This window comes from Ornithodoros turicata, chromosome 8, assembly GCF_037126465.1.
Source record: "Ornithodoros turicata isolate Travis chromosome 8, ASM3712646v1, whole genome shotgun sequence".
Lineage (NCBI taxonomy): Eukaryota > Metazoa > Arthropoda > Arachnida > Ixodida > Argasidae > Ornithodoros > Ornithodoros turicata.
The window spans coordinates 25,450,837-25,475,860 of NC_088208.1; the positions used below are offsets into that span (position 1 = coordinate 25,450,837).

General features: G+C 43.4%; 1 protein-coding gene and 1 long non-coding RNA gene across 11 annotated transcripts in view; one reads left to right on the top strand and one right to left on the bottom strand.

Annotated features, from left to right (window-relative positions):
- LOC135366769 (secretin receptor-like) overlaps nucleotides 1-25,024 on the top strand; it is a 192,875-nt gene that overhangs the window by 92,165 nt on the left and 75,686 nt on the right. For all 10 annotated transcript variants that reach the window (XM_064599664.1, XM_064599668.1, XM_064599663.1 and 7 more), the window contains one exon: nucleotides 12,871-12,973. In XM_064599664.1, the coding sequence (XP_064455734.1) occupies nucleotides 12,871-12,973 (103 nt within the window). The remainder of the gene's footprint in view (nucleotides 1-12,870; nucleotides 12,974-25,024) is intronic.
- LOC135366770 (uncharacterized) overlaps nucleotides 1-25,024 on the bottom strand; it is a 66,182-nt gene that overhangs the window by 2,132 nt on the left and 39,026 nt on the right. The gene's annotated exons all lie outside the window — the stretch shown is intronic.

The window sequence follows — 25,024 nt, forward strand, 5'->3', positions numbered from 1 at the left end:
CGGGTTGACGCAAAGGATATGAACCCTAGTTATGCAGGGCACACACACCACTAACGATCTTATTTCTCATACGTCAGCCGGGGGCGGTCGTGAAGCCGTCTCTAGGTCGTTCGGGAAACGTCCAGAAAGCAAGCATGAAAGAAAGTGTGCTCTTGCTTCTTGCACTGCGCAGCAGAGCGGGACACAAAGAAGGAAATATGGAAAACGACGTGAAACAGCGTTCTACGCAAGTTGGATTGCAGTGGGCTGTTGGAAATGTGACTGCAAGGTCTGCAAGGCATCTGATGACGTCTCTGAGGTTTGAATATATGTATGAAACGAAAATTCTTCCTTTATTATGCAGAGCGTCAGTATGCGGGTAGGATGGCCATCCACAATGTTGCTTTGTGTGCCCAATTTGGACGAAGAGGAACGCAAACTAAAGAAAGGGGGTTAAGCAGTTATGCCAGTGTTCATGCGCCCTCTTTCGTCAACATCAACATCATGTGCGCTGCGAATGGAGGAGAACAACGACGACGACAAATGGCGGGTGATGAAAATGACATGGGGGTGTTCCAATGAAGAAAACAGCAACAGCAACTTTATTTCAAGATGATGAATGGGGAGTTTCATCGCCAGGAGCGTTGAGAGATCCGTGCTTGTTGATATCGAGTTTTATTATCGATGGTTGGGTCAACCATCAACAGTAAAAAGTCAGTAGCAACTGCTGAGATTGCTTCTGATTTTCAGCCACTTTGTGTGCCTTTTAGAAATGTCGGACTGTATAAAGTTGCAGGGGAATCGGCTGATGCCACACTCGAAGGTCATCAGTAGTAAAAGGTCATTAAGGACTATGCTGCGATTGTTACTGAATGTCGTCAGTTTGCGAGCCTCCATCACCGATCTTCACTGAAAGCGCGATATATTACCTCACCTGTAGCCCTCAGACTCGCGCTCGACTTTCTGCACTCCACGTATCACAACCATCGACACTTCGACACGAACGGCTCAGTGACGGCACTCGGCTGACACACCATCGACTACGCATTAGAGCTCATTGAAGTTGGTCACGTTGGTTAGAGCTCTTCGGAGTAGTCCAAAGAGTTGGCAGGACTAAACGCCCATATGAATGTGACCTAACGCAGGGCGTTCTTGTGTAGTGTTATACCGATATGCTACTGGTGATTTTATTCGAAAAAAAAAAAAAAGAGACGTATACTACTATTATACTACTAAGCTGCTGCTCTGGTTCTCTCTAGAATATTCTATGTCTATTAATTAACTAACACGTTCTATTAATTTAACCCACCGGTAATGCATACAGACAATGTACAGAAAGTCAGCGATATCGCTCGTCCAGGATGCGCCGTGTACTAGGAGACCGTTCACCAGAGCTCTTTTGCGTCAAAACACCCCAATCAATCAATCGTTCACCAGAGCTCTGGAGGAAGCCTTTTCCTGAAACAGGAACGGCAGAGACACGCTGCCCATGTATACGAGTACGATCTTACACTTTATCGGTGAACACTTATCTTGGGCTTTATGCCAGTGACCGCCTCCCTATTCTTGTGCCGACTCCCCGATAAGTCCTTTATAAAAAAAAATTATACACAGTTTTATAATATAATTATTTATTTAAAAGAGCTGCTTCTTTCCTTCTTCGTGAGACTTCTTGTTTCCGGCATAAGTCCACTTCATAGAGTACAGTCAACCCTCGATTTATGAACACCCTCGGTTCCCCGAAAAATCGTTCATAAATCGAGGGATTCATAAATCGAAAATTCCGTTAAGTGAGTACTATCGAGCAAATGGAACAGTATTTCCGAGTTGATATTGTGTTTATAATGAAATATATTGTGTAATTTTGCTTTGGACCATGCCTTCTGCTGTATCAGTCTCACAAAACACAGATGTTAGCGCATTCACACTCTGTTTAGTATGCAATACTAAATAGTTTAATTTTGCTTTGGACCATGTCTTCCGCTGTGTCAATTGAGTTCAGGAACACTTGTGCAAAAACCCGTTTGTTGTTCGGATTTCGAGGGGTTAAGAACCGAGGGTGCAATACCTCGAAAACGTTTTGTCTGTTCAGGCGTCATTCATAAGACCACGAATAATCCATTTGAAGGTTTTTGTTGGCCTCAGAACGATCCGTTCATAAATTGAGGGCAAAAACGCTGGGCAACTCCTAGTTGGTTCCCAGAAATTCCATTCATTATTCGAATATCGAGGTTCATAAAACGAGGGAAAAATGCATGTAAAAAGTTTGGTTCCTCGTGCTAGTGTTCATAAAACGAGGGAATTCATAAATCGAAGGTTCATAAATCGAGGGTTGACTGTATACTATATTTATTTATTTATTTATTCAAACTACCCTACTTCTCCACTTACTGTGGAATTGCGTAGGGGAGAGGGAAATACAGCTGATACAAAAATGTCATATAAAGAAAATTTATTACATTGATTTATTACATAGTTGCACACAATAATGACAGTAGCTCACCTTCAAAGCCTGTCCTTTGCAGTGGAATGGCGAAGGCATCAATTATTCTTCCTGAGATAGCCAGTCTAGTCTGACCTAGATGAGGACCCAGAAGTGCTCCAGAAATAATGGTTTACGTAGCTGAAGGAGACAATTTTCCTGTGACAAATGGGACAGTGGAATGTAGGATGACTTTGATCGAAAAAAGAGGGAACGTATTGGGCAGTGGGTTTCCACAACGTTGCGTCATGAAAAGAAAGACGAAGAAGAAAAAAAGACAATATAATGAGACACTCCCGAAAATGGGCAATCACGGCGAACCTCCGGTGATGGGAGGCCGGAGACAGCTGGACTTAGTCGCTTGATGGCACTGCTGCTTCTTCACTGATATGACTCCATATGCTGTCATAGAGGACTTTCTTCTTCTTTTTTGCAACTTTGAGTTTGTATTTGAATGTAAAAAAAGAACTTGATGAGTGCCTTTTGTAGCTTTTCTGAAGCTGGTTTTCCTCCACGAAGTAATATCGCGGAACTATTCCATCCGCGCCATCCGCGCATTCTGGTTCAACGGTAACTTGCTAAATACTTTTCCTACGTATTTCGTGTCCAACAAAGTTCCAATTGGTTTGGATGGCGACTTTTTGAGAGCCTTCACGATTTCTCGCGAGAAATTCTTGTCTACGTCGCGTCATCAGAATATGCTTCTCTTTTTCTGTGTTCCATTCCCGTCCCATTCCATTCCATTCCAATCCACTCCATTCCACTCTGTTCCATTCCACTCCATTCCACTCCACTCCATTCCATTCCATTCCATCAGGACATGTCGCATTGTCAACATATCTTCTGTCATTCATTGTTCTTCTATTTGATAGATGAAGCAATGTTTCATGTTGTGATTTTATTGCAAGACCATATCCTCTCCCATAGTTCTCTCGTGACGTAAAGCCACGCATTATCAATTATCAAACTAATTGTCGAATTATTATTGTTATCGCTACATAATCACACAATATCAATAACCTGTAGTTTAACTCCACGAGTTCCAAGAAAACACGCGTCAGAAGTGATTATACATCCTCTTACATCCGCGGCTCGATGAAAATTATCTTTTACTACAATGTTTATTACCATCTATGGGTCTTGTGGAACACAATAGCTAATACAATGGGTCTTGCGAAAACGGTGTAAATCATGGACTGAACAACTAAACGTCCCATTGGGCAACGCATTCTGTTCAAGATAGGTGCTCAGCCTTCGTCGTTGTGTTTAACATGTGGCGTGCTTGAAGATGCGGAAGATATTCTTCTCGAATGTGGTTGGTATCACACTGCCCGTTTTGCAACTTCAGAGATCCCTGAACCGTCTTGATAGCCGACCCTTTGAGGTCCTGAAAGTGCTGGGCGAATGGCCGGCGATTCATCGTCAAGGTGCACAGCGCTCACTCATCATCTTCGTTAAGAGCATAGCAGAACTCTCGTCTTTTTCGACGTTATTTTTTCCTTTTTCTTCTCTAATAGATCTGGAGCAGCTTGCCCAGCGGTGAGCGGGCTCACATCTCAATTTTTTCCCACCACCACCACCACCACCATCACCATCACCATCACCATCATCACCACCACCACCACCACCATCATCATCACCATCACCATCATCACCATCACCATCATCATCATCACCATCATCATCATCATCATCAATCATGGAAAATTGTTTCTATTAATTCACTCGGAGGTACGGCTAAGGCTGTGTCACCACGTCTCTGACAGAAGGGGCGGAAACCAAGTGAGCTGGTTCCCCAGCGTACAACCACGGTCCCTTGATAGCTTCCAAGGCTATCAAGGAATCGGGCATATCATAAGCTATCAAGGGACCGTGGTACAACTGATGGGTGACGGGGTGGTTGTACGATAAAGGAAGGGTGGACCCCTAGGAAAAGGAGTAATTTTACATTTTAGTCCCTTTTGGCGGCTACATGCACTGCCACAGTTCCCTTTCGGAAGTAAGTGAACGGAGGTTTATGCAAGGTTTAGGCACTGTTTGCTGTACTACACTCCAAGAGCGGAGCCCCACCGCGTAGCACGCTCCTAGCCAACCACCATCCCGGATGACAACGTTCTCTCCCTCGATTTCATGAAAACGTGGGGGCGTACGCCCTTTTTGTGGCAGTTATGAACTGCATAATGCCACAAAAATGGCGTACGCCCCCCTGTTTTCAGCAAGCCAGTGGAAAGAACGATGTCACTCGGGATATGATGTTTGGCTAGGAGCGTGCTATGTGGTGAAGTTCATTTTCAAGACATTCAGTCATTACATACTCCCCCCTCATCTTTAAAAGCGTAGGGAGCAAATTTCAGGAACGGAGTACTAAAAATGGGAGTAATTGCAATCCCCTAGAGCTGTGATGGCTTCTCAATTCAACTTCTTTTTTCCCCCCCTAAACTGTAATGAAAAAGGACAAAAGAGGAAAGGAAAATAATTGTTGCGCACAACACATGCATGCAGCATGTTTAAAGTCGGCATGGGCCCTCCCTCGGGCTCCAGTACCTCTACTTTCCCTGGGCAGTGCGAGAGCTTGCGATTACGGTGCTACGGTGCAAAGTTAGCTGCTCCACGCACAACTCAAAGCAATGCAACTGTGCGAGCTTTTGCAAGAGCCAGAATAAAAACTATGTCGCTTACATGCACAATGAGATCACTTTTATTAGCCTCACGTTCGAGTAAATAGAATAAAAATATTCCAGCGGCGCTTGCAATTTGCCGCTTTAAACATTTCATGCCTGTACCCAACAAATGGTGCTCTTGAATAACGAGCAACGATGCCCACCAACCGTGCGTCTGTGAATTTATAGTAGGCTAGGGAAGCAGCTCAGCAGCGGCCCTTGTCTGTGCAAGAACGATGGCGGGACGATTTTCATATAATATACTAATAAGTATTGGATAATATTCTTAATAGCTTTTTAAACTTTCTAACGGCGGACACTTGCCTGTTAGTCTTTTGTCCGGTTCTTTTTTTTTTTTTTTGTCGTTCAGAGGCAGATACGAGGGGGTGTACCTCGAAATGAAGTGATCGAAATCCCCGCTGCAAGACAAACTACTGTAATTAAATGCTATCTGACTTTAAAATGCGCAGTCGCGCTCGGGAAACTGCCAACGGCGAACTTACACTAGCCGGTACACATAAACGCGAACACCGAACTTGGCTAACCTAATAATAAACTAACCAACATGCTGCTCCGTAGTGTCCGCCCTGCTAAGCCTAACGGCTGTTAGAATGCGGTTTTCGTTCGCTTTACCGACTTGGACAGAGATCGAAAACCGGTGAATATGAGTGGTTAAATAGTGATGTCGTGTTTTTAAACACGCCACATCATCTTACGAAGCAATCGCATTCTCCATGATTTTCCTTGTTTCGAGAACGTGAATTTCGAGCTCGGGGATTTCGCAACCGGGAATATCGAGGTTCACCCGATACGAGGCGGAACAAGAATTTAGGAAGATGTCAAGTCCGTTGATGGCGATTATTTCTCACTTCAAACCGATGTAATCCGATAGTATCTATTAAGCACACACATTACATCAAGCACGCTCGTTTCATTAAATTTTACCTGCGTTTGGGTACACTTTTCAAAAATTTACCGGACCCGTGACTCAACAGGATTTAGCTGCTATAGGATAAGTTGTTAGCAAATGTCTCTTGCGGCATCAAAAATGCGAAGATAGCTTTCAGACGCTACGTTAGGCAACAGATGATGTATCTTTAACGAACATTACGCTTGTTAAAAATAAAAACAAAGTTTTTTTCATTAGCTTCTCTTTAGGGGGTGGTTGTTGCTGTCGGCCATATCCATTTGACGTGTGCTCGTTAGTCCGAGGTCAAACTGCTAGAATAATTATGCACCCCTTGCTCCGGGTTGCCAGCTTGTTTACAACGTTCGCGATCTCAGACGGGTACGTAACCCTGCCCTAATCGCCGATGTTTTTGCGTCGGTGATTGATGATCATCACTTCCCCCCTTTTAACCCCTCGTTCTTTTTCTTATTATTTTCTCTCTGTCAAAGAGCTAGAAGTTCAGGATGTAGAGTTTGCCAAACGAAGGATTATAAATTCATTAGCGAGGCCCTGGACTAAGTCTGGTGATTAGCGACACATGTTGTTGAGCTTAATTTCACAGCAGGTTCCACATACAAAAGATGAACACGGCGCAGACTCAACAATGAGAAGGCTGTCTCTCCGGGACGATTCTGCATTTTTCTGTATTTCAGACACCTCAGCACCGTATTGTTGTTAGGAAGGTATATATATAAAAAGAAGCCTTTTAGCATGTTCGCCCTCCGACCCCCAAGGTTACACGTTCAATCCCAGCCCACAGCCTGTGAACTCAAGTCCTCATTCTTTAGTGTCCGACCCTCACCTCTCACCATACGCATTACCCTTATCTTTTTTTTAAAGTCATGGTCGTCTTTAATTTGTCTCATCTTGCTTTCACCTTGTGTTAGTTTATCCTTTATTTCCCAATCCTTTTATTTTTATTTTACTTTTATTTAATTTTCTTTTGTTCATTTCTTTCTTCTTGTATTTTTTTTTTTGCGGGATAGCTAGCCGACATGTCGTTTAGCTGACATTTCTTCCCTTTTTTTCTTTGTTCTAATAAATATATCCCCCCCCCCCCAGGCCACCGTGGCATCGCTGGTGAGCACATTTGCACTTAGTAAAATACGTCTTATTATTATTATTATTATTATTAGTAGTAGTAGTAGTAGTAGTAGTATTCGGCAGTCTTAGTAGACCATTGGTAAGATCACCGTGAAGTTATTCTACTCTACTCAGAATGTTAATCATTAGATTAGATTAGATTAGGTGTTGTTAGATTCGATTCGATTAGAATTAGACAGGAAAAATATGGAGATGGTGGCTCCAAAACGCTTTAAAATAAAAACTAGTGCATCTAGATGTCCACAAGGAATGTGATTCAAACAGCTGTCGCACCGAACGTTGTCTAAGTTCCCTCTGCCATTCTCCGAGGATCTTCACAAAGTCTAGAGGGTGGTGGTCCAGTCTTTCCAAGCCGTCACTGAGGTCATTACGTTGGACACTGTATCTGGAGCAGCTAATTATTATGTGTTCAGTGTCCTCCACTGCGACACACGTGAGGGCAGTTCGGCCATATTAATCATTGATTGGATGCTGTAGATACGTTTCTTCGAAGGCCACGTTGTCAACGGTCTAATAACACTTATCCATTACGATTATCATTATTATGTTACATCTCATCTTCCGTTTCGTAGTGGCCGCTTTAGGCCGTTCTTTATCTGCTCCTTTTCTTCCCCCTTTTCTTCTTCTTCTTTTTCTTTCTCTTTTCTTTTCTTCTTTGCCTTTTCTCTTCTTCTCCCTTTTTCCTTTTTGTGGAATAGCAAGCCGACCTCCGTCTGGCTGACCTTTCCTTTCTTTTTTCTTAATAAACATATACCCCCGTAGCACACATCAACACTATAATGAGAAATAAAAGCATCCAACTCACTCCCAGTGTATGAGTCTTGTCTTTAAGGGTCTATGAAAATTTCGGGACACCCCATATTGCTATTTATTTACTTTTAATTTTTATTGTGGAAACAGTTCTTCCTGTCAAGAACCATGTACTCCAGATTTTTTTTTCCGACTTCAATCTCACCGAAATGATAGCCAATATGTAATGGAGTAGCAAATCCTGCGGTGAGACACCTCGTGTCATCGTCATCTTGTATGTGCTGTTATTGGTTTCCCCGGGGGACTGTTATAGCCTCATTTCTACCCTGACCTCCATCGATCGCGCTCCCTTCTTTCTACCGATTTTTTTGTTCGCTCCCCCGTCTTTCTTCTTTTCAGTACGAATGTGATTTTCTTAGTTGGCTACAATGCACAATAGCGATACACCGAATTCTAGCTGACGTGGCGTAGTTTTGCGAAGTGCTTGCTTGTAATTCGTATCACGTAGTCCGTAAAAAAAACGAGGAAAACAAAAAGAGAAAACACACTTCAGCAGCTATTGTTAGCAGTGGCATACAAATGCATATAATGCTGGTGCACTTGGGTGATAGCCAGACTTTTCTGCGCAGTGATTTCCACCCTGTGGCCTCGTTGCCATTCTCACACCCAAGTTTTGTCTCCATCGCCTTCCGTTTCCTAAACGATGTTTTGGTGCATTCGTTCGCGGCCGTATTCCGCAGCGACGATGAAATTATTTCAATGGGTGAAACTTTCCGTTATGAGCCATGTAGCGACAGAAATCAGCGACGCCGTGAAACAGGACGTGCAAGAAAGCGTACGTTCGAAATAATCGGAGTGAAAAATTTCGTTTTTTGTTTCTTTTTGTGCTTTTCTTCCTTTGTGCAAATGTGGTACAGCTCCGGTCAAACTTAATGATAACACTGAAAAAAAAAAAAAAATGTGGTCTCGTTCCCGAGTGCGATTACAGCAACCCTTGGGCCCATGAGGAAATAGTAATTGAACTAAATTATTCTGTTAGCTCAACGCAAGGATTTTGTTCAGTTAATATTCGCCCAGTGGCCCCAGGGTGGCTGTTATCGCGCTGGGGAATGAGACCAAAGTTTTTCCAGTGTTATTATTAAGGTTGACCGGAGCTGTACATGTGGTTTGTACACATGTAACAAATTATAATAGCAGTATCCCGCCCATACTGTGCCTCTCGCACCTCACTTCACCTCACTTCACCTCACCGCACCTCATGTGGCGAATTTCCCCTTTCACCATGATTAATTTATCTGTTTTTTGTTTTGTTGTTGTTGTGTCTCTCGAGGGAAACAGTAGCGAGTTTTAATGAACCGCATTCACCGAAACGGTTCGCGAACTGTCTTTCCGCTGCCCAATCATGATTGACTACCTTCTGAGCCACTTCCCCTTCTCATTGGTCGTGCGCGGTACCGTTCACGAACCGTTTGAGCGAAAACGATTCACTAAAACTCCCTAATCACAAGCAGATGTGTAACGGTTTCGGTAACGGTGATGTTTCGCGTGTAATGGAGTATAGTGTACTGCTCTCCAGCGGTGAATCAACCCATGTCATACTCACGATTTATTTGTAGTTGTTGTTGTAACGGTTTCCTTTCTAACCTCTTACAACTAGACGTGTGTGATACAGGTCAATAGGACAGCTGGCAAGTGCATTTCTCAGCGTTTAAAGCGAAAGTGCCTAAAGTGTTTGCAATCGAAGTCTTTAAAATTGTTTAAAGTTGCAAATTTAGCTGTGTTCTGCAGCTGGCTGTAAGTCAACCACTATTACAGTATACTGGTGCAGTCATTGCTGTACTGAGTGACGGAAAGTAAAAGAACATGAGCTTCACTGGTCGCTTGTCCTATCAGTGGTCCTCCATTCAACATTGCAACAGCAGCAGGAGAAATCTGGGCGGAATACAGAATGTTCCAATAATAATAATTTATTAAGCAATATAATATTGCATATTGCATATAAAGCATAAACTATATAATACAACTCAACAGGCCCGTCTAAGCCGGAAGGCTTGTGGCACAGGGCCCGGGGGAGTCAGCGGCGTGTCACATACTGATTCAAGTAGCCGTAGGTCAACAAATAGGACACAGATAAGTAAACAATTAGTGAAACAAATGAAACGACAACAAAAGCGAAAAAATAACTACCAAGCAGGAAGAACGAAGAAGAGGAAAAGAAAGAAAAAGAAAAGATCAATAAAATAAAATGAAATATATAATATAGACGACCTGTACCCCATCGTCATTGATTAAGTAACGCCACCGCGCAAAGCGTGCTGGTGGGCACTATCGACTTTATCAGCCTATCAGCCGACGCGTTTTTCCCGCTTCTTGCCAACCACAGCAACATATAACCCCGAACCGGCCTTCTCGTGACGCCACATGTTTGCAAATAAAAAGTCCTCTATAGACAATAATAGACAACTCCATTTAGGATTCTGGCGAAGTCCTATTGATTGGTTTGTCTGCTGTGTCATGCTCCGTTACTTGCTCCGGAGTAGCCGGCCCCAGCACGTACCCTTGTCAATGGTCGTCGAAGCCAATGGGCACTGAACCAGAGCGCTGAACATGTGTGTAGCGCCACCCACCGTGTAACGTGTCAACTTGCCAGAGAGCATTGGAGCCAATGCTCGTCGAGAAGTTTGCCATGTTACACGCTAGAGCGCGCTACACGCATGTTCAGTGCTCGTTGACTTCAATGATTATTGAAGACTATACTTGCGTGGCAGGGGTAAGGGTAAGGGGTAAGACATGCGTCTCCATATTTTTCTACCACCATCACCACCACGATCACAACATCATCATAATCGTGTGATGAAACCAGTTAATTAAACATAAGTAGTTCAGCAGAGTTAATCAGTCTAAAAAAAACGTCGCTTGAAATCAAAGCCAAGCACTACAGATGAAGCGCTCGTTTTATGAAAGAAAGCCGAGGAGGTATTCCACCTATAGCTTTGAGAACGTCGGAGTTATGTCGGATAGAGTTCTCACGAGGGAATTCTGAATAGCGTATCGTGATCACAGTGCATTGTTCCGAAATCCTATCAACGATATTAAAGGAAGTGCAGCGCTATAATATTGGTGTACTCACTCCCCCTCCGGAGTAGAGAAAAGGAGGGGGGGCGGGGGGGGGGGGGCTTGAGAGCGCACATTGTCACATCTGACCCTTCATTAATGGACGTTCCTGTTCGACTGGAATGTCATCGCCGTCCTTGTCGACATATTTAGTTCCCTGCAATTTGATATTTGTTTTGCGTCACTGTTGCGTAGTAGAACTCTAGTGCGTCCACGCAGGACAATCTCCATGGGATCCGTTAATAGGAGGCGGACGAGAACGCTTGAATTTTTTTTTTGTGTGATTGAATTGAATGCCTTCATTGCTTACTTTGTCTGTCTCTTAGTGATAACGATAAGAATAATATAAACAGTTGGTAACGGGCAAGTTAAAGGAAGAATTCATTCAATAGCATCAATATTGGTACCGAGCATCTGCTTACTTAAGTTGTCTACATGTGCCGTCGAGCGCTGTTAATCCTTACAGCTTTATGTAGGCTTTTTGTTTGGGCTCTGTAGGGCTTCTGTTATAGCCGATAAAACTCTCAACATTTCACAGAAGAGCCAAGTGGCTCACTAAAACGAGGGAAAGTACAACAAAAGAAAATAATGAGAAATTGAGTACTAATTAGAAGACATAGCATAAGGCTGAACTTAATCATCAGTAGTAGTCAGTCAGTTGTTGTATAAGCATAGCGTAACTGTTCGTTCACATTTCATTGCGTGGTTCAGAACAACTAGATCGCCTTGACCAAGCGAAGGACAACAAAACAATTTTATTCCACATCACTCACGCCCACAATTACTGTTCTTTGATTCACGAAATGAGTTGCGTTGAATTTATTCCCTGACGAATATATAGCCATGCCATGTTCTTACGCTCCCTGGGGTTCTTACGCTCCCTGTTCTTACGCACTGGGGTAGAGTATCGCCTGTTGCGATGAAACTCCCCACTCTCCAAGGCCGAAAATAAAGTTGTTGTTGTTTTACGCTCCCCCAACGGCGCTCCGTGTCTCCTCTCTATCTGAACTGCACGCACAGGCACCTTGATGTAAGAACGATGCTACCAATAGATCCCTTTGTATTTCTTGGCCCTCCACAAGAACCGTAACTACGGTACCCATCGGCAGCTCAATGCGCCCAAACCCTAATTACGGATCGCAGAGTCTTTGTTGGGGCCCTGAGTAGAACGGGAGAGACTGAGGCCCTTCTTTCGAAGACCAGATGCACATGTTTGTTTTCATCTGTGGCTTAATCGTGTTCCTTTTAGCCAATGCGTCCTTTGTCACATTTTACTTATTTCGCTTTTTCTTGGGGGGGGGGGGATATATTTATTGAAAAAGAAAAGAAAGGGAGGAAAGGTTAGTCAGGCGTAGGCCGACTTGTTATTCCCTTAAGAAAAAAAGGAAAAAGAAAAAAGGAAGGAAAGGGAAAAGGAAAGGAAAAGGAAGGCTTTTGGCATTGCCCTTCTTCGTGTGAATATGTGTGAAATGGAAATAACCTATGTATACGTAACATGTCTGTAGGAAAGATGCATTGGTATTGGTATGTACAATGTCCATGGTGAATGTGGAGGGGGAAAATCACAATAACAATTTGCATTGTATTGCCAATATCGTCTAAATTGAAGGGCATATGAATGAAGTTTATCAAAAATTAATCAAGACGAAGAATAATAGAATCTCGTAATGATTATACCGATAATACTAAATAAATTCCTTTTAGTAAAACGATACGTAGGAAATCTATTATCGGTACTGTTCTGGACGCTTGGCTGTTTTCTTGACTTCCCTCTGCTAGTAAAACGAAAGTGAAATAACGCAAATTAACATACATTCGACAAATCTTTACAGGTGCCGTCTCGCGATATTGCCGTAGCGATGCAAGATCAAGCTGTCGTGTTGGCAATGCTGGACTGCCTTAGAAACGACAGCGCTGAAGTTTGGGATCCAGGAGGTAAGCCTTTTATCTCGTACAACTATACGTGTCAGTTGCTGAAAGAAGAATTTAACGTTTGATTTGAGAACTTTACTTATGAGAAGAATGTAACGGTGGGGGGGGGGGGGTGCGCAAATTTGATTAAATGCAATATATTTCCAGTACACGCGCAGTCATTGATCAGTACCACATACTCAACCTTGATAGCAGGCCGTCGCGCCGCTTCAACAACAACAACAGCAAAAGTTCGCCCTCGAATGAATTACCGTCCTCGTACAGTGCAGGAAGTCCAGACATTAGGACATTTCACGACCACAGCGGATAAATTCATGTTTGCAGTGAAGAATCACACTCTATCTGCACATTTCTTTGTCTGTGTCGCTAAATAGCAGACGGAGGTACGAATGGCCAAGGCGAGCAAAATGTACTACTGCGCACTTCCATAACGTGAACAGTTTATGAAGTGGAGCCCATGTAGTTTTATCACTTTGTCAGCCACGTATCTAAGCCCCCATTACAGTGCCGCTTTCGACATGCTACAACTGAGGGTCGTAAAACATCTTCTGTCATGTGTTTACGAAAGAAGGAAAAAAAGGGGAGGGGAGAAACGGCCATATAATCTATAATAGAGGAGGACTCCAGGGTGTCTGGCCCCCGTTTCATCAGAGTCAGGACGACGTTATACCCTTTCGCAACGCAGATCATTCACTCCCACGCATGAAGGGCATTTACGGACACATTATCGAAAGGTCTTTGGATGTATCCTCGGGACTATTGATGTCTGTGGAGCGGACAGGGAGTGCTTCGAGGCAGATAAGGTGTTTTCACTCTCGGAAGGGCCATGGTGGTCATCATATATAGAAAGGAGTGGTTGCAGTGGGGAGCACACTTTGTGTACAAGGAGAAAACGGCATTGAGTTCATGTGATGATTAAATCGAGGAGTGTCTTGGACCGTACGTGACAAACAAAGAGTAGATGCTTTCGATTTGTTAGGTGAATAACAGTTGCAAAACGCACAACTAGACAGCAGGGTCTTTAATATAATGGAGGTGTTGGGACTTTGTGGGCACCGAACACGAGGGATGCTGCATTGGCGGCACTTGTGAAATTTGTTCAGAGCTGTGGGATGGACACAACCTTTTAGGATTCTCTGTGCATGATCTTGGGATAATTGTGAATAGTGGATAATTGTAAAATATTGGACTTCTAGTGAACATGTCAATAGTGAATAGCGAACTTGCGAGTAGAGCACATGATAAGTATTTTTGGGAGGTGATAATTTATGTTAGGAATAGCAGAACAAGTCGGGAGACGACTTCAATTTCTCCTTTTTTCTTACAAACAAACAAACAAATAGTTGCAAAACGTGACAGAGGCAGAGCCTTCTGAGCATTTCGCGAGTTAAAGGAGACGAAATGCTGCGGAAGTGCACTTTTTGGGGGTCTGAAGTGAGCAAGGTTTCAGATACCAAATATCACGTGTTTGATGTGATCGCGACGTGACCAGAGCCTAAGCCGTGCGAAGTAGGTGCTGCATTTTTGTTTTCGTTTGGTTCATTGTTGTCGACGTGAGCGAGCCAAGTTCTGCACACGCGTATAAGCTACCTAATATGTACTGGATAATTATCTGAACCGGTGCAGTATACATATAAAGCGTGCAGAGATTGTCAGCGACGAGACAAAGGCACCTGCATGTTTCGACGATGACGATGTTGAACTAACTAAGTAATTTGAATAGAGACCTGGAAAAATCGTGGTCCTCCTGCAATGACTATCAAGCTTGCCGAGAGATTTGTTTGCACTTTACAGGGCGAACAAAAGGGTGTAGGCACACACTGAAATTACGTGCAGTTGCGCAAAGAAATTCTGCGACTGAACAATGCATGGAATAACGGTTGCTTCGTACTGAAAAGTTCGCTGTTGCGCAGGGTCCTGTTGAAGTCCAGGCATCAGATAATACGTGTTCAAGCGCTGACTAGTTAATACGCGCACACACAAACACACACATACATTGGATGGTGACGGGGTGTGCGATTCAGCGCCACTGAGGCGGTACACTGCCCTATTTCGCGTTGGGAGAGGATGAAGGAATGATGATGGGGGGCTTTCAAAGAGCCGTCGCCAGACCGGTGGAGCACAAGTACTCCGCCAGAAGACGAACGCCCTGCGTCTGGTGGGCAGCGTTCGACCACGGACCGGGGATCTTCGCTAGGTTGAACGGCCGTTTGTCAATGCGTTGCATAGACACTTCCATTAGTGCACGCTCGTGGTGGTATGGCCCACAAGCCAGGATGACGTGGCTGAGGTCGCCGTGTACTCCACAAGTGGGGCAGAGGGAAGACGAGGTGGAGCCGAGACGGTGTTGAAAGGCAGGTGTAAAGGCAACGTTGAGCCTCATGCGGTGGAAGAGAGCAGTTAAGGGGCGCGGTAGTCGCGGAGGAAGGGCGAGAGAAAGCGTGGGGTCTACATCAGAGAGAAGGGAGTGAGCTATGTCGTGTTCCCACTGAGCCTGCATCTTGGGACCGGTGAGTGTCGAGAGCAGGTGTCTTCGGTCGCCCGACGACATCGTTGTCTGGGAAAAAGCTGCGTGCTGATGGGCGCTCAATGCGGCTCTGCCAGTTAATACGCAAGATTAACTGTGGACTGCGAAACTTGATTCTCTACGGCAGACGTTTTTCTTGAACGAGCGTTTTGGAGGATCACTATAGGATTAACGCTCAAGAACTTTTCCGACAAAATTATGAGAGACGTAATCTCATGTAATCACACACGTTCTAAATGGACGCAAAAAGCAGATGGTACTTATCTCATCTGCTGCTTTTTTTCTTTTTTCAAATCAGCGATGTCGTCACACATGTGTACTTGGGGTATTCGACAACGTCTTAAGATCATTACCGCAAGCAACACACTTCGAAGCGCCTTCCTTTCGTCGAGAGAATTCCTAAACCTTGCTACCGTTCCGGCTACGACTTACAGCGGTAACGGTATGGGTGGTATCGTGTGCAGCTCTGCAGGAGGGCATCCATCGCAAACTGGCGACTGCGAGACGACAAGCTAAGGTTTGCCAAAGAGAAGATTCCTACTGCCAGTTCCCCAGCTGTAAGCTCTGATGTACCCTGGAGGTACGCGGACGGATACGGGTGCCCGGATGTTACTACGAAGCGGCACTTACTTGCTTGCTAAAAGTGCTGAAAACCCACAGTGCCGGGATAAAAACACAACGGACCAACAAGAAGAGACAACAACACACACTTGTGCCCGCTACTCGAAAAAAAGTAATTGATTGCCGTTACTTCGGCGGAAAAAGTAATTGATTACCGTTACCAATTACTCGACACCAAATGTAATTGAGTAACGAGTAGAAAAGTAACGCGTTACTCCGGTCGTTACTCTGCATTCACGCAAATTACACCCGTCTTTGTGTCCCTCAGAAAGTAGATGACGGGAACCAGTCATCATCCAGGCAGAGGCAATACGAAAGAGAACCAACGATGAACAGTTCTTCTTTATTGGACACTAGCTTTCATGTAGCAGGCTACATTTCTTCACGTGTCACTTGTCACCTGAAGAAATGTAGTCTGCTACATGAAAGGTAGTGTCCGTTAAAGAGGAAGTACTCATCGTTGGTTCTCTTTTGTATTGTCCCTCAGAAAAGAAGAAGAAGAAGAAGTTCAACAGCGGAACTTAAATAACACGAAAAACAAAAACTCATAGGACAAGTAGATCTGTATGTCTACCGTATTTATCGCCCCGGAAAACGTTGACCCGATTGTGGAAGAGCATTGCATGGAACTTCCCTATGACTCACAAACCTCCAAAGCTTCAGGTACCACTACACTGATGTAGGAAGAGATTGGGGGAGAGACCCCTGAAACGGCAGAACGTCATTACAATGACCTCCGCTTGCTACAGTAGAACGGCACAACAAAGGCTGACGGCACGAGCGGCTTGACTTGGTGCAGAACATCTGATAAGTTAATCTCTGCCGGAAACGTAAGCAATTACTGAGTAATCCATTACTCAGAAAAGTAATTGATTACTAGAAAATATTACTTTGACAGTGAAGTAACTGATTACCCGAAAAAGTAATCAAAAAGTAATTGATTACAAGTAACGCAATTACTAGTGACGCGTTACGCAAAAGTCTGCAACAACACTGCACTGAACTGCCAGCCAATACTTTATTTTATTGAACGGTGTGCTTATATCATTCCTAGCTACCCTTTCCACAACGCTCCCTCGTGCAGGACAGTCAACTTGTTTACGGGGTTGTCCTAATCTCCCAGACGGAAACGTTTCCACTTTATGTGAAAAATAAATCAATGGTTTGCAGATACACTGTTCCCCAGAAGCTTTTATTTGAAAAGTGATATGAAAGAGAAAGCTACCCTGTTTGTTTAACTCTGTATACAATTTTTGTTGCTTTCAACACACATTCAACGACCCTCACATTCTATCAAATGCTCCCCAAGCGCGCTATAACTGTCGTTCATATTGGAGGCTTTAGCATGGCACACCAACCTGCCCAACTCTTTTCTAAGCACTGCCTTTGCTGAACTTGAACAGAATACATCACTATTTGCTTCTGTATTCCAAAACCCCCGATATATACACACCCCTAGAGGCATGGATGAGTGTACAAAGACTCGACGTAAAGTGAACTTTCCCGCATACGGTGTCATAGTGCGGGAAAGCACGCTTTTCAGGCGGCGTCCGAGTCTATCGTTCGAAGCGGCGGCTATTCAAATATACCTCAATCAATCAACCAATCAGTCCTTTATTTCATCTAGAACAGATGAGGAGTTGGAAAAAAAAAAGCTGCAGAGCAGCTTAACAGGCTCCCTGCCCCTTTGATACTTGACAAGCAGATATACATACGTATACAGTACATTGAACAGATGTATAGAACGAATACTAACAGTACATTGAACAAATATATAAAATGGATACCAAGAAGCAAGAGCAGCGTGTAAACCAAAAAAAAAGTGCTTTGAATTTATTTCAACCTGATTTTCGAGAAAGCGATTTAAAATGATTGGCAGATTATGTGACACAGATTGCTGCCCATAATTCGTTCTTACGCGAGGGACATTCCAAAGTTTTGTTCTATGAAAGTCGTGGGTAATTTCTTCTAATTCTAACGTAATAAAAATTGGACGTTTAGACATTTTACTATAGAAACAGACAAGGCAGCATTCATATAAAGTGAACACGTTTAAAATGTTAAACAGTGCTTTTCAGTAGAGTCACGGTAACGAATTTTAGTTATAATTCGATTATAATTCGAATGATTTTTTCTGCAATACTAGAAGTGTGTTTAAATTTTCCTTTGAAGTAATTCCCCAAATTAAATGACAATACTGTAAGCGAGACATAAAAAGGGAGCTATACAGCAGTCGTACCTACAGGTTTGCAGAGTTTATTTTCAAGATAATCAACATGCTCATTCCAAAGTAACTGTTCATGAAAAATATCTCCGAGACACTTTACCGACTTAACTATTTCGATAGAATAGTTGGAATATAATAAGCTCTTACTTACATTCACCATTTTATCTTTTGGGCAAAAGGTGACAACCTTTGTTTTACTTGTATTAATGCGTAAAAAAGTTTGATCAATCCACTTTTCCAGTTTGCACAGTCCTTTTGCAGCATCAACAAATGCATATACATTCGAACCACTAAAAAATATACTCGTGTCGTCTGCATAGGAAATTAGTTCATAGTTTTCACAAAGTTGGATTATGTCGTTAAGATATATAATAAATAGAACAGGTCCCAGTATACTTCCTTGTGGGACATATTTTCCAAAGATGACACAGCACGACTTCCGAGATTGATGTATTGTTTACGTTTTTCTATGTATAACTGAAACAACTTTAAAGCGATCCCTCGCACACAATAGTGGCTCAATTTACGAAGTAGGATAATGTGATTTATACGATCGAATGCTTTACCAAGGTGTAAAAAATGCCTAATGTTAATAGCTTCAATTCAAGATTTCTGATGATTAATTCCTTCTGTTTAAGCAAGGCTGTTTCTGTCGATCGTCCACTGGGGAGATCAGTATATGATTTTTGTCAAATATTATTTTATTATCAAATATGATTTTTGTCAATATACGATTTTTGTCAAAAATGAACAAAGCCGAGAATGGATGATTTTCTCGAGACCTTTTGAAAAAAATTGGCAAAACTGAAATTACCTAAGACATTTTTGTCACCCCTTTAAGTAATACAGTTACTTTAGCGATCTGCATGGACGTTGGGAAAATGCCCGTGGATAAAGATAGATTGTAAATGTGCGCTAAGTGAATAGAAATTATGTCAAGAACAAATTTGAGTGGCTGAATCTTGAGGCCGTCTTTGTCCGATGACTTACTATTTTTTAACTGAAAGATCACTGCACGTATTTCTTTCTGAGTAGCCGGACGTAGGAATAGGGACTGACATACAGACATCCCGGAAGAAATTACAGAACAGCATATTGTGTTGTCTCTTAGTATGGATGACTGACCAATGCTTGTTAAATCCATGCGTAAGCTCGGATCATGATACACCTATACCGTCTAAGTGTAATTGAGCTATTGATTTGTTCCTCTTGCCTAAGTGAAGTTTTCTCCTTAAATAATATTAATAACAACAACAACCTTATGTTGAGATGAGAAGTGCACGATAAGGACCAGGAAGCGTATAGTTACAATGCTGTATAGATTAACACAGAATCTGTTGTCAAACAACGATGGCTTTATACTGATACTGATTTTGGTACTGAGAGCAGTCTGCTCCATCCATGCACAGTACGAAACTGAAACAGCTATTAGCCTGAACTTGTTCTAGATGCCGGCAAATTAGAAGGCTTTCTGCTTCTGCACTATAGGATACCGTCTTATGTAGAACTTGCGTTAACTTTGGTTTGCAACCGATAAGATGAGATTAACTTTGATGATGCAATGAGTTATAGCTTGATATATTATTCAACATCATTCGTAGTACGCAACGTGTTGAAAACTTCGCATTATGAGTGCTACGTTAAAACGGCACGGCGGTGGGCAGATGATATATGATCTATTTTATTTATTATCCAAAGCAGAACAAAAATCTATGGTGAATAGCGTTTGGTAGTAGAAGACTCCAGTAGCGCAGGGCGAGGAAAACTATGACGACATTGACAACATACGTTCATAGATAAGTACATACAGTAGATTTGAATATACGCATGTACGCGATATCTCTAAACTGCCTAAAGGCTGGTTCCCACTGTCACGTTTACGCTTGCGGTTCCGGGTTACGAGCGCTTACGGTGGGGATTGCCATGACGACGAAGAGACGGCCCCCGCAAGATCGTTTCCGCAAGGAGTTGAGGCAACTTCAACTTTTCTCCCGCAAGCTCCGTATAACCGTAAGCGCGCTGGCCAATAGGATAGCAGAAAAGTTCGGATGCCGCGCAAGCGTTTTGTCTCGCGCGTCTCCTTGCAAAGATGGCGGAAACATTGGATGTCTCAGAAGCTCTTATTCTCCAAATTGAGAAGTTTCCACGAAAAAAGAAAACTGATGGATGACAATTAGCATAGCAGTTGGTCTGTGTAGGTGATATCTTCACTCAATGAATCTGTCCAAAGTAGCGAGTTGTACGTTGCACTGTCGACGATGGCGTTAAGTTAAGAACATAAACAGTTAACGGTTAAGAACATCGTCAAGGAATGTCTGATTGTCTTCCAAAGCAGCCGGCACCGGGGTGCTTGACGCTGGACGCCATGCTACTCTGTGGCTCTATTTCACTTTTCTTCGGAAGGATGGCGCTCTAGGAGGCCGCTCCTCATTGGAGGAACGGAGCGCCGAAACGTAGTAATATGAACGATGGAGGAACGGCAGCCGGCAACGAGATGGGTACTACGTAAGCGTAACCCGTAGCCCGTAAGCGCGAACGTGGCAGTGTGAACCAGCCTTAAGGGAGGTATTGCCAGCTTTCAACTGCAGCTGCAAAGGATTCCGGAGCTTCACATCGATGCAGGCAGTTAACCATGTGCAATACGCATTATGTAAAGAGTATAAATTACTATAAGGTGTAGGATTATTCAATTATTATTGCGTAGCTCTCCAACACGTTTCAATGGGGGGGGGGGGGATTTATTGGCAGAAAAAAGAAAAAGAGAAAGGGGAAAGGTAAGGCATGCTTGCTATTCCCTAAGTTTCAATGAGATTATACTAAACCCCTTTTCCATTTCGATAGTTGAGCGAAGCGCACAAAAAAATATGTTCCCCGTTGCGATTATCTGATTGTCCATAGGAATGGAACGTTCCTTGGATGACATTCTGAGGGGACGTCATACTTCATCTCAAACTCACTAACACAACACAGAAAGAAAGAAAAGAGAGAGAATGAAAACTAAGCAATAGATACCGTCCTTGTGGTACTGTGAACATCCGCAGCTGTACCACTATAGTTACTGGGAATTATTGACCAATGGTGTTGAGAACCACGCCCTATCTATAGAGAGCTTGTAAAATGAAAAACCTTCGTCTCCTAAACGATTTTTCTGATGTCGCTTTCTCACGCACCAGCTGTTTTTCTTTTTTTTCCTTCGCAAACCTACGCCTAGTCGTCAGTTCTTTCGGGGTCGGCACATACCGCCAAACACGGCCAATTCGATTTGACAGGTATCAGCAGGAGCGAAAACATGTCACAACAGGAGCAACCTGTTAATGCCTCCAGCGAATTACCGCCGATAAGAGCGGGTGGCCCTGTTTAGTGTGTCCTTATTCTAACCAACATGCGCCAATATTTTCGAAAAGACTGAGCTCTCTACACACAGCGGTTCTCAGCCATGCATGTGTCGGGGAACCCTTCCGGGATTGAAGAATTGATGGAGGAACCCTCCAGCGCGCGTTGGGGGGGGGGGGGGGGGGGGTTACGTGAATATAGGAGAAACGTGTATACAACAAATCGTCAATGTGAAATGAGATTATTGGTACACGCAAGAAAAAAATAATCAAACAAAGTTTGGACTATTTGATTTTTATGGGTGCATTGTCAGGTGGTGGAATCTTGTTACACAGGTGATTCTGCACTTCATTTTCGGGCATGTAAACTTCGAAAAGGCATATTCACATGCATGTGTTGTCGAAAATGACAACAGAAGCTGTACTGCCGAGATTGCGCGACGGGTGATGGTGCTAGTCGGTCGCGGTCGTACGCGATTCTTTGCAAACACGCAACAAAACCAGGGAAGGAGGCGGTCATACGATGCGCAGCGTCAACAGACCATGACCAATGACAGCGTTTTAGAGATTGCCCTTTGCTTGTATCATGCTGACGATGCTTCCACTGCTCCTCACGCGCGGCCGCTGGCACGTACTCTGCGCGCGCGCGGGCGGTCAGTTTAATACGTGCACGTATTTTTAATCGCAATACATTAATCTTCGCGAATCGCGCATTCAGTCATTTGCAAAATTATTCGCGAGTATTTAAAGCTGTGTTCGCGAGTACAATTTCTCGCGATATTTTTAGCGGTCGCGAAACTCGCGAAAATTAATACATCGCGAATAAAAATATTTTTACAGTATTTCTTCTGGTAGCATTCATTTCACTGATGAGCAAGTGTCTCGCGGAAATGTCTTAGAAATGTCTCCTAGAAGCGTCTTCGCTGACCCCCATTTGAGAATCACGGAAACAAAAAGGGAGTAATGTTAGTCCTTTTTGGAAATGGATCCAACTGCCACATCCATGAGTTCATTTAGGGACTAAATTTATGGAGAAGGAACGCGGGGAGTTTATGCGGCGTTTGAGGAATTTTTGCAGTGTGGGGAGTAAATTCCACGGTCAAGCGACCAAAATGGGAAGTAATTCCAATCTACAGGTCTAGAAGCTGTCATTATTCCCCAATTTATTCCTTCTTCTCCTGGAGTGTACGCGAACTAAGCTTGCTGACACAATACCGACTACCCCAAATTTCCAGGTTAATAAACCAACCGAATGTTGTTGGCAGTCAGTTCAGTAGTGCATTCACACTTGCCAACTCGGTAGTTCCACCAACAATCAACCTTACGGCGGTCTGTGTCGTGGTCCCCACTATGTTTATTTGACCCAATCAATTAACCACATAAAATTAATTTGGAACTCTTAAAGAGTTTGTTGAAGGGTCAGGGTGGCAAACGGAAAGTTGTAGAGCGGCATCGAGAACACCCGTCCGAGGTGTTTCCAAGATGGTGCGCTCTATGTGATATGATGATGATGATGATGGGTGGCGCAAAAGCAACAAGGGCCATGGTGCGCCAGGACTGTGGTAGTGAATGTAATATGTTAGGTTAAAAACAGTGAGGTTTCAAATGATTAGGTTAAAAATAGAAACCCACTATCCTTAAAAAGGCTAAGAGTTCTTGAAGGAGGTGTGAGAGGTTCATCACCTAGCGAAAGGGCCGGATGTAATGGCATGTGATCTTGACAAAATGCATGAAGATAATGACGACGATGAGGTTCGTTTGATGGGCAGGCGATAAGGATGTGTAGAACAGAGAGCTTCACCCCACAACTCACACACTGGAGTGCATCTTCCCTGCGCAGCAGAAAACCATATGTCAAGTGTGTCATGTATGCTCTTTATGTGAAATTTTCTTCTCAAAAATACAAAAAAGTCACTTAGCAACGTGCACGCGCGCAGCGATTGCATTTAAGGACGTGTTGTCACGTTGTTTCTTTCTTTCTCTCTCTCTCTCTCTTTTTGTAATTCGCAAAGGGGTTATTTGATTTTCCTTCCTCTTCTTTTTTAATGCTGGCTGCTCAGAACGGAGACGAACAAGATACTACATCTTACGGGGAAAAGAGAACTGCACTCCATAACTCCTCATTCCCACGCCGCGTTTCACGATCGTCTTTCGTTTATGAAACGTTTTCCTATAGGGGAACGAAATCGAAATTTATAGGCGCTGTCCCCGAATGTCAGCGGCGCCGATCCTGACGCCGAGCAAATATATGCTGTTCGACTTAAACATGAAGAATGAAGCGCTGGTCACCCGTACACGACGCGGGGTGTTGGTGGCAAGATTAATTTACATGCAAACTTCCTCCTTCTGCTTTTTCCGTGAAGGAATAACATTCTCCTTCCATCCCGTCACCATCACCATTGCTTTTGTTGTGTGTGCACGGCCGTGATAACGCATTATGTAGAAGCAAAGGAAGCTAAAAAAAGAAGAAGAAGAAGATGCGCTCGTAATATATGCCCGTTTTGATTCATTGTCGAATAATGTGAGACTGTGCTGTGGAATATGATGTTCCGGAATAATGATTCGTGGAATAATCCTGCCGTTTTTTTTAACGTAAACTCGTCGCTTGCGATAAGAAGTGAAGGATTGTGCACTGGAAAGTCAGTTGACAACGTTTGCCCGGAAAAGATGATAAAAGTAACTCCGAAGCGCTTGTGAGGCATAGATACATCATACAAGGAGGTATTTTTCACGTTTCACTGCCCGCCCTCCCTAACGTAAGCACACAAGGAAGGTGGAGGATGATTTGCATGAGGAGGATGAGGACGAACTGCAGGAGTTTGTCCCTTTGGGGAGTAAGTGCGTGGTTTAGTCTCTTTGGTGAGTAACTGCAGGAGATTCGTCCCTTTGGGGAGTAACTGCCAGAATTAGTCCCTTCGGGGAGTAAGTGTAAGAATTTAAGCGCGTAAATTGGTCCCTTTGGGGAGTAAGTGCAGACATTAGTTAACAGTTACACAACACATTAGTTAACAGCTGTCATTCGAAGAGAGTTAAGAGTGGCGTGGTATGTTCCTTACTAAAAGGCGCTCTTGTGAAATGATGTTCGCATCTTGTATTTAACGCTCTAACCAGGCAGATAGAAAGACTCACAGATACAGGTTACAACCGTAATTTAATCGAACGAAAACTTCTCGGCTTGTTTTTGGAGCGGCCCAAAATTGTGTCGCGCGATAACAAATGTGTTGTGGTCCCATGTTTTCATTAAGTGTCTCATAACCTTAAATCTATCTCTCAAACCTTACGCCTTCTCCTCAGAAATCATTTTCGTCTTGATCGTCTCACCACATTTTCAAGGTTCGATTTATAAT